Source organism: Echinops telfairi, unplaced genomic scaffold (genome assembly GCF_000313985.2).
Source record: "Echinops telfairi isolate 266 unplaced genomic scaffold, ASM31398v2 ScPeMD7_5592;HRSCAF=6446, whole genome shotgun sequence".
NCBI classification, from domain to species: domain Eukaryota; kingdom Metazoa; phylum Chordata; class Mammalia; order Afrosoricida; family Tenrecidae; genus Echinops; species Echinops telfairi.
This window is the reverse complement of record NW_022109491.1, coordinates 24,561,954-24,572,075: the sequence shown is the minus strand read 5'-3', so window position 1 is coordinate 24,572,075 and position 10,122 is coordinate 24,561,954. Positions and strand designations below refer to the sequence as shown.

General features: G+C 57.7%; 1 protein-coding gene across 1 annotated transcript in view; it reads right to left on the bottom strand.

The window, feature by feature from the left end:
• Positions 1 to 10,122, bottom strand: part of NOL4L (nucleolar protein 4 like) — a 92,591-nt gene that overhangs the window by 57,133 nt on the left and 25,336 nt on the right. Inside the window, exon 4 of the mRNA XM_004697918.3 lies at positions 4,063 to 4,172. Coding sequence (XP_004697975.2) covers positions 4,063 to 4,172 — 110 coding nt within the window. The remainder of the gene's footprint in view (positions 1 to 4,062; positions 4,173 to 10,122) is intronic.

Genomic DNA, 10,122 nt, shown 5'->3' with positions numbered 1-10,122 from the left:
CGATGGCTTCTGGTGACCAGAGTCATGCCTTGAGGGATTTGATCCTGGTCTGGGGGACAGAGGGCCAGCCTGTCCTTCGACTGTTTTGAGGGGGCCCTTCACTCACCCCTGTCCACCCCCATTGCCCCCCCTCCCCCCAGGTCCTCCTCTGACTTTGCTTTGCAGGAAAGCAGCAGCTAATTGCAGCCTGGGTATTTTTAGTTCCAACTCAAGGTGAAGAATCAAAGACTCCAGGATCCTTGGGCTTTCCTTGCTGCCACCGATAAATAATCCGGTGAGCAATGTGATTTCTCGCTCTGCCATGCGCCTGGCTATAAAACAGGGCACTCGCCTTGGAGTGGCCCGAGAGCTCATTACTGTGTGTGCAACGTTGGTTGGAGGCCCACAGATGAAAAGACTGAAGCCTGAAGTGGGGTACACCTGCCAGGTGTTGCAAGGTGGGCCTGCACCCTTTGATCTCCCACAGCAGCACCCTGGGGAAGCCTGCAGCCTTCAGAAGCACACACATCCCCCTCTCCCCCACCCCCCTCCCCCTGGTATCCGGGATTCCGCTCATGAAGGCCAGGCAGATGCAGCCCAGCCCCGCTGTGGGCTGAGGCTGCCCCAATCTTGGCCTCACAGCCCTGGCCACAGCTGGGCTTCACGGGCTCCGTGGAGCAAACACCCTGCCATTAGCCTCTCTGGAGCCTAGCCAAGTCAGATGCTGGCTTCTGCTCACTCACAGGTTCACTAGAGACATCCACCACATGCCCACTGCTGGGCTTCCCGCTACTTCCTCCCCAGTGGCCCCCGCCACAGCCGCCATCCTGGGGACACAGGGCCCTTTGCAGGAATGCTCTCCCTTCACACCTCCAGCTCAGCTCCCAGCCTTCCCTGACCCTTAGCTCATTCAGCTCCAGGCCCTCAGAATGCTCAGCATCAGGCCTCCACTATCCTTGTCAGGGCCCACCACGCGGGGCCGCCTGGAGCTTGCCCCCTGCAGCCTATCAGTCAGTATCTACCATGAGCCAGGGGCTTGCCTGTGGTTTCTCCCTCCGTGTCTGTCTCGCCCTGGATCGTAAGACCATCTGGGGGCAGCACTAGATCACCACCGGGCCTGACTCCAAGCAAAAAACCAACCAACAGACTGCTTGCCCTCAAGTGGATTCTAACGCATGGTGACCCCAGAGTAGAACTGTGCCCCAAAGGGCTTTCAACGGCTGCTCTTTCAGAGGCAGATCACCAGGCCTTTCTGCCCACCAACCGCGTGGTTTAGCCTGCACTCTGAACCATGCCACCAGCAGGGGACCTCTGCACTCACGCAGCAGGCTCCAAAAGGACTGCAAACGTACCAAAGCACCTCGCCAGTCACCTCCATCCCCGGCTACTAGCAGAGGAGCCCTGGTGGCAGAGTGGGATTCAAATCCCAAGGTCAGCTGTTTGAACTCATCAGCTGCTTCATGGGAGGAAGAGGAGGCTTTCCGCTCCTGTAAAGGGTTCCAGTCTCAGGAGCCCAGGGGCAGTTCCACCCTGTTCCATAGGGTTGCTGTGAGTGGCCATTGTCTTGGTGACGGTGAGTTTGAGTTTTGAGTCTGTCTACTGGCACTTGTCTGGACCCACAATCAATGCTCATGGAAGCAACAGTCAAGAGGTCAGATAAAGCACTGCACTGGGAGAATCTACTCTGCGGCACTAACGCAAAGGGGTTACTCTGAGGATGAAGGGGTGTCTGGTCCAAGCCATGGCATTTTCAGCGCACTTCCATCCCGGTGAAAACTGGACGTTCACTGAGGAAGACGGGGAAGAGTTGGTGCGTTGAAATGCGGGTGCTGGTGCAGCATACTGAAAGCACTCTGGATTGCCCAATGGAACAGACAAGTCTGTCTCCTCAGGCGCAATGATGGTGAGAGCTGGTCTCATGTACTTTGGACATGCTGTCAAGAGAGACCAGTCCCGGAGAAGGACATCATGCTCGGGAAGGTAGCCGGGCGGCGACAAGACCGAAGGACACAGAGGCTGCCTCGAGGGGCTTCGGCATAAGAACGATGGTGCGGACAGCGCAGGACCCGGTAGTGTCTGTTCTATTCTACATGGGGTGGCTACGGGTCAGAACTGTTGCTCTACATGGAGGGGGCGGGGGTGGCTATGGGCTGAAACTGCTTTGATGGCATTGATGACAACAGCACAGGTAAAATGGATTTTATATTTAAACAAGCGGCTCCTGCCGTTTTACATATGTCTCTGTGCTTGATGGTCTAAGCAAGTCGTCGCCATCAGCCTCCCCTCACTGGGGTGGCACCGACGACCACTGGCCCTGCCAGCTGGCAATCTGATCGAGTGCAACGTGTGGGTGTGCCTTGGGCTTCCCTCGGCACAACCATGAGCAGGCTTGGTGGCTACGATGCAAGATAGGCCCCGTGGCCTGTGGTAGTGGTGCTGCTGGGGGCTGGTTACCGCAGAGCCAGAGCTAGGCCGTGGGATACCCTAGGTCAGCAGTTCTCAACCTGTGGGTCGAGACCCCTTTGGGGGTCGAATGACCCTTGCACAGGGGTCGCCTGATTCATAACAGTAGCAAAATGACAGTGATGAAGTAGCAATGATAATAATTCTATGAATGGGGGCGGGGGTCACCACAACATGAGGAACTGCATGAAAGGGCCACTGCTCTAGGTAGTCGGTGGTGTTGCCCCCACCCCGGCACCCCACAACCCACTCCCAGCCCGCACAATTCTAACCACCACAAAAGCAGCACCTTCACACTGCGGGCAGCCATGGGAAAAAGGCCTCTTGTCACTGTGAGCCAGTCCTCCCTCTGGAGTTATGATCATCATTATTATTGCTGACCGGAGGTTTCCTTAGAGAGCGCTGGTGGCGCTGAGGTTTGAAGCACCAGGCTGCTAACCCAGAGGCCGGTGGTTCAAAACCCACCACCCACTGCGAGGGATCTGGATGAGGCTGTCTGCTCCCGTGAAGACACACAGCGTCAGAAACCTGGAGGTCGGGCCAGGCTTGTCCTGTTTGTTTTACAATTTGGTCTTGACGGGCTTCCTAAGGAGGCGGTCTCCCAGCACAAAAGCGGGTGGCAGACACAGGACACACACCTACAAGGAGAGGAGGGTGTGGGCACACACCTCAGGGGGTGGCAGTGCCAACCAGTGTCCGTCCTCCAGTTGGCGACACAGCCCAGAAGCTACCTGCACACTCCTTCCTGCCACCCCCGGGCCGGGTGCAGGCTGAGCCGCCGCCCCTCTGAGCTGCGCGCGCAGTCTCAGGTTGCCAAGGCGACCGGGCTCCGGGGACGCCTGCACCCAGGGTCCCTCCGCTGGGGAGAAAGAGCCCGCTCCCCCTCGTCAGCCTCAAGGCTGCGGGGGGTCAGAAGGCTCGGCGGCGCAGGCGGGGAACTCTCCAGACCACGTGAGAACCGCGTTCCCTGATGGCGGCGGCGAGGGAGGCGGGGGTCGACACTCACCTAGTCCTTTGAAAGACAGCCGGGAGACTGACTCGCTTTGCAAAGGGCTAGGAGGTGGCCTGTGTGGGGAGACGGGTGGCAGTTGACTTTCTTTTCATAGCCTGTTTCCATGGTGCCTGATGGCCCTTGGCAAACCGCAGCTGGGGAGTCATGGACAGGGGGGCGGGGCAGGGGGGGCTGGGGTCTTATCTTGCCTTGGCCACCCTCCAAGGCCCATCCTCCTGACCGGGCCCAGGGCCCCTCGCCTCCCCTCCAAGTGAGGCAGCAGCAGACAAAGGGCACCACAGAGAGGGAGACAGCCCAGGGTCAAGGTCTGCAGTGCCTGCTCACACCCTCCCTTGCCCCTGACCGCCCCCCCCCCCCCTTGGGGGAAGCTTGTAAGAAGTCTCACAAGACCACCGTGTCCCCACTTCACATGACCCACCTGGGCTGCCCGCCCAACAGACCCCCTAACTAGGAACCCACTCTGCCCTTCCCTCCCCTCCCTTCTCTGTCCTGGACTGCCAAGCCCAGACAAGCCAGATAAGGGTCTCTTTAATTTTCAGTGTGTTAAGTCTCCGGGAGAATCCCCCTATCAGGATGGGAGGTCTCTCCAGGTGAGGCGGGCCACTCACCTGCTCCTGGGAGTTCATCACTCGCAGCTTCATCTGCTTCAGGTAGGTGGAGGTGAGGGGCATGTTGTAGTCAATGATCCCGGAGACCAGAGGAGAGGGAGGCTCGTTTTCTGGGAGAAGGAACAGAAGGACACCGTTTCAGTCTGCGCCTGCCCTGGGCTAGAGGCCACCACTGCAGAGAGGGGCCGGGCCGGGCGCACCTGGCAGGAGGGGAGGTGTGCACGATGGATGCTGGGGATAATTTTCACTTCAATGTTTCTGTTGACAGGTCTTGCATTAATATCTTTAGATATAGGTATACACACACACACACACACACACACATTTCTGACTTCTTTGAAACACAGGAGGTCTGCCTACACTGGGCCTGACACATGCAGACAGGAGCTGAGCGGCAGGCAGCCACTTCTTTCAGCTAGGGCTGTGTGCTCCACTTTGCCAGCATCCCCACCACTCCTCAATGCCTTGCACACCTCCATTCGACTCTGCCATTCTTGAGGCCCTGGCTAAAGACAGCTTTCCTCCTGTGGAACACATCGCCCCCTTCCCCTGATCCCCACAGCCTCTGCTGCACCCCCAGAGCCTTCTCAGGTGCCCTCCATGGTCTGAGTAGTCAGTCTGCCAAAAGACATTCTGGTTCCTTCCGAAGGTCCATGGGACACAGGGCATCGGTTGGCCCTGCTCTGGCTCACTGTTGTCCTGCTGAGCAATGTCCCCTGTGTTTCATTTTGTAGAGAGCTTGCAGCGAGAAAGAGGACGTGAAGGGGGGAGAAAAGCCCGAAGCCCCCTGAAGGCACAGCGGACCAGTGCGGCAGCCCTGTGCTCTCTTCTCCCCTTGGAGCCCTATAGGAAGCGCAGCCACAGCCAGACCCAGGAAGCTCGTGGGAGGACGTGCCAGTATCTTTCGGTGCCATTTCCCCCATGAACTTTCTCAGGCTCCCTCGTGGCTTGATAATAAAATGTAGAACCGAGAATTTGTAAAGTCTGACTGAAACTTAAAAAAAAAAAGTTTATCTTGGTGAACACGCTGGTCGTGAGATACTTGCTCAGCCATGGTTACTCTTGTTTGGATCGTTACCGTTTCCACGGCTTTATCGTTTTATCAGACCTAATCTTCGCTGCCCCCGCCCTGCGATTGGCTCTGGCGGTTGTTGCCGGAGGGGGCGGTTTTGACCGGCGACCGGCACGGACAGTGGTCAGTGTTGCCCATAGTTTCCTTTGTCAGAACTAACTCCTAGTAGTGGAGGCTCAGGGCGGGAAGGGCAGGGACAAGGGGTGACTCTTGATGCCCCTGATCAGGCTGCGTTCTGCAAAGCCTGCTGCTGGGGACCCTGTGTGGCACCGGAGCTGCCCACGTGGGTGCAGGCTGGGCAGGCTCCCTGGCACAAAGACAAGTCCACGAGGCAGGGGGTATGACTCACACGCAGTGCCTTGTCCCCTTGCCCAGCTCGGCTTCCCCTCCAGAGGCTTCCCGCTGCCATAGGACATCTGCCTGCTCTGGAAACCCAGGAGTCACCTGCTGGGACCAGGCGGGCCAAGTGGAGCCTCTGATACTCAGTTCATCACCCGGGCCGCGTCCTAGGAACCCAGTGCACCTTCTGGCCCAGGAACGGCCTTGGTTACCTGTTCTCTGGTCACTGCCTCCTCCTGCCACTAAGGACTCAGACCAGGCCCATTTCACGCCGGGCCTGTGACCCAGAGTTCTCGCTGGTGCTGAATCCCACCCAAAGGCTGGATGTGCGGGAGAGAGAGAGACTAGACAAAGCCTGCCCTCTGCCATCACCACATGCCCCAGAGAATGGCCAACGGGGAGTAGATGACAGGGCCAAGGAGGGAGGCACAGAGGGGACGTCCCCTACAAGGTGATCTGCTAAGCTTGTCTGAGCCCTAGCCTGCCCAGAACCAGAGACCAAAAAGCCCTCTCCCTGCACACTTGATTATACGGGGTGAACTCAGACAGACTCCAAGGGGCAGATACGACTCCGCTCCTGTGGATACCCAGAACAGAGAGTCATTTTGGGGAAGGGGTGGAGGGACAGAGGCGAGGAAGAAAGTCGCGGCTGCATGTCTGTCGGGGGTGATAGAAAATTCTGGCAACCGAGAACAGTGATATTTACACAACATATTGCGTGTAATTGTGAATGCCACTGAATGGCACACCGGGAAATGGTTAAAATGGGGGGAGGGTGCGTTTAAAACGGCAGATTTTGTTATATATCTTTTTACTGCCCTCCCCCAAATACCAAAAAAAAGGTCCCTTGCAAACAAGGGAGTGAAATTCCCCGAAACGGGGCACGGGACGTTCGGACTGGAACAGCCCGGTAGAAGATGGGGACCCCAGACTGGGGGTTGTCAAGGGAAGGGGGATGCAAGTTTTTGATCGGAAGTGACATTTTATTTTAAATCCTGTTTTAGAGAAATGCGGAGTCCTGTCTGGCTGTTTTAAACTGTTGTTACACAGAGAATGTTTCGTTTTGTTCTTTGAGGAAGAAACGCATGTCACAGAAACGTCTCGGAGTGTCTTGAAAGGGGCCTTTTTTTTTTTTTTAAAGAGCGCGTTCTCTTGTTCCACGGCAGAGGGATTCAGACACATCAGCCCCTCTGGCACAAATACCGGGGGGGCTAGGGAGTTGGGGTGGGGGTTGAAAATGCCATTTGATGTCCTCATAACCTCTTCTCCTTGCTGCCTGCTGCCACCCTGCCAACCTAGCCTGACCCGTCCCCCAAGCCCCACTCACTGCCCTCCAGGTGACCGTCTCCCAATGACCCTCTAGGTCAGAGCAGCAGTGCCCCCACAGGGTTTCCAAGGCTGTCCATCTGTATAGGAGCAGACCGGCCTCTTTGTTGCCCAGGGAGTGACTGACGGGTTTGAACCTCGGACCTTGAGGCTTTCAGCCAAGGGCTTGGCCCACTGCTCCATGGGGCTCCTGGCCGTTGCAGGGTGTCACTCGACCGACCGAGCTGGGGTTCCTCTTGGCAGATCATGTGGGGTGTTTAAGGCTGAGACACCCAGTGCCATCTGCTTTTCCCTTCCTCACAGGCAGGGGGGGCTGGTGAAAAGACGCTCAGCCAAACTGCCCCTGTGAGGGGTCCCCCTCGTGTGCCTGATTAGGCCCTAGGCGGAGCCCCGCTTATGGTGTTACTGCTGTTTTCTACGGATGGCCGCCTGTGGGCTGCCTGAATGCCACACTGTTGATCAGAAAGTATCTTTAATAAAAAGGTAACAGTTTCCTCCAGAAGGAAAACGCTACACAGGTGAGGAGGATGCTTCCAGGGGAACTGGGCGGGGTCTTCTGTAAACTCCAACCACCCACACAAACTCACAGCGAGCCTGTAAGGACAGGGTGGAGCTGCCCCTGTCTGAGTTTCCAAGACTGTTACCTGTTTGCAGGAGTCGAAAGCCCCATCAGGAGCAGCTGGTGGTTTCAAACCACTGACCCTTGCAGATTGCAGCCTCAGAGCAGAACCATTCTGGTACCAGGGCTCCTCTTCCGTAGGCAGTCCCCTCCACAGCGTCCCCGGAGATCAGAAACCTCTTCTGTAGCTGGCTGGTGGTGAACCAGCTTTGGAAGGCAGGATGTCTCGGAGAAGCTGGGTGGCCCGGAGCAACCGCATGACTGAACACCTAGTAGCTCGGTGGGTCATGAAATGCTCCTCTCTCCATTCTTGGCAGGTGGGGGCAGGAGCCCAGGTGGGAGGAGACCCGAGGAATAGGGCTGGCTGTGGGAGGCTGGAAAGGGAGCTCTAGAGATATTGTCATCGTCAGGTGCTGTGGTAGTGGGATGATTTTACATCCACTTGGATGTTTATGGAAGGGTAGGGGTGGAATCCCAGGTCATAGCCTAGTGGTGCCTCCTGGGGGGCGTGGTCTTCTTGTAAGTGGGGAAACCTCCCTCTCTCCAGCTGTGACTCTGCCTTCCTGCTTCCGCCAACCCTGAGTGCTGTCAGCACCCTGCCATGTTTCTACCAACGTTGTTTGGGTGACTGAGACTTGATGGCCACCAGCAGCCTGTGCCCTCTCTGCTTCCCAGTTCACCATCTGCGTCACCAGCAGGCGGCTCCATGAGTCCAAAGAGGGACTTAAGGACTAGCATCGGACTTACAGACTTTGAGTTGGACTGGATGCCTTCTTGATACATAGTTACTTCTTGACAGAAAGCTCTTCATTATACAGAGATGAGTGTCACTGAATTTGTTTCTCTAGACAACCCGGCCTGGCCTAGCATCTGTACCGTGGAGTTGGTTCCTGCTGGTAGTGACTCATGTACAAAGAATGAAACCCCGCCCAGTCCGGCACCGTCCTCACAATCGGTGCTATGTTGGAGTCCACGGTGCCTGCCGATCCATCTTTTTCTGCTGACCTTCCATTTGACCAACAAGCACGATGTCCTTCCCCAGGGGCCGGTCTCTCAGGATAACACGCCCAGAGCAGAGACGACCTCTACTGTCAGTCTGGCAGTCCCAGCCTGTGGAGGGTTTCTGAAGCTGTGAATCTTCACGGCAGCGGACAGCCTCATCCTCGTTCTCCCTCAGAGTGGCTGGTGGGTTTGAACTGCTGGCCCTTTGGCTAGCACACCAGCGCTCACTCGACGCCACAGGAGCAGAGGCCCGTGGGAGCTCCGAGGAATCAGGCACTCGCAGGAAAGGCAGAAGCAGGGAGGACAGGTGACTGAGGAAGTGGCTGGCCCAGGTGTGGGGGTCCCATGTGCCGGCGTGGCAGGGCAGAGGACGCTCCCAGGAAGCGCTCTCTCCATACCTCTTTGCCAGCGAACAGTGAGAACCACCAAGCCTGGGCCGAGTCTTAGGTGGACTTGGAAATAACTTGGTGTGGTAGAGGCTGTACCCAGCCCAGGCCACTTGCCACCCCCAGGGCTGGCCAGCACTGGCACGCCCCAGCTCACACTGCACATTTCAGGGGCAGGTGAAGTGACTCTCCCTCTTCAGGTGGAGCCCCCCCACAGGGCATTTTCATGGGGCTTTGCCTCGAGAGTGGAGGAAACCCCAGGTCCAGGGTCTCATGGGTGCATGGGTGAGAGGCCTCCCAGGCAGGCTTCGGTATCACAGGATGGGCATGATGGGGGCTGGGCATGTTGTGGGGTCTGGCTTCGGAAGTGGGAACCCCAGGTCTGGGTCTATGCCAGAGACCCTGGGCGACGTGTGTCCACTGACACCCAGCGCGCTGGGCCTGAGGGTTTAGGTAATATCCCCATTTTACAGGTGAACCACAGTGCTATTGAGAGGCATGGCTATGCCACGGGCTGGGAGGGGCATAGTGGGGACCATGCTGGGGAGGGACCATGCTGTGTCGGGGGCCACAACTGGTTCTGAAGGAGGGGCCGTTTGGTGGCCCCTGAGGTGGGACCTTTCGGTAGGTCCTGGTTCCTGTAGGCCCGCTGCTCACTCCTAGTGTGCAGCCACATCAGAGGACACAGAAGGGTGCCCTCCCCGCCAGGTCCCTCCCCGGCAGAGCCTCGAGGGTCCTCAGTCTGGGTCCTCTCTCCGCTGGGGCCAGTGGAAGAGGAACGTGGAGTCAGAAGGCGCTGGAATTTCCCACCCTCCTCGGACTTCCTGATCACTGCAGCCTCTTTGTTTATGCTTGGGGCTGGGATGGGGGTGGGGTCCCACACTGCTGGGGACAAACCGCCTTCCTTTCTTTTCAACACCAGCCAGGAAGCAAGACACTAGCCTAGCAGCCTGGATCCATCCTGTCCCCCGTGCCCCTCCCTCTGCCTGCCTGGGGCAGGAATACAGGCCTGCCTGGTGTGTGGAGGTGGGGTGGGGGTGGGGGACACACGCCAAGAAGGGCAGGTCAGTGGAGCCCCAGCATGGTGGGCAGAGGTCCCATCTCCAGGTGTCTGCCTGGGCCAGGAGAAGGGAGACCTGCCAGCGGGCTGGCTATGGATGGCAGTCCAGGTGGCTAATGCTGCTCCCTTGGTGGGGGAAAGGGTGTACCTGATTTTGGTCAAGGCTGTGTGTGTGTGAGTGCATATACGTGTGTGCGTGTGTGTCCACAGGCACTGGACAGAACTGGCCCTGGATTAGGAGAGGGCTGGTAGATAG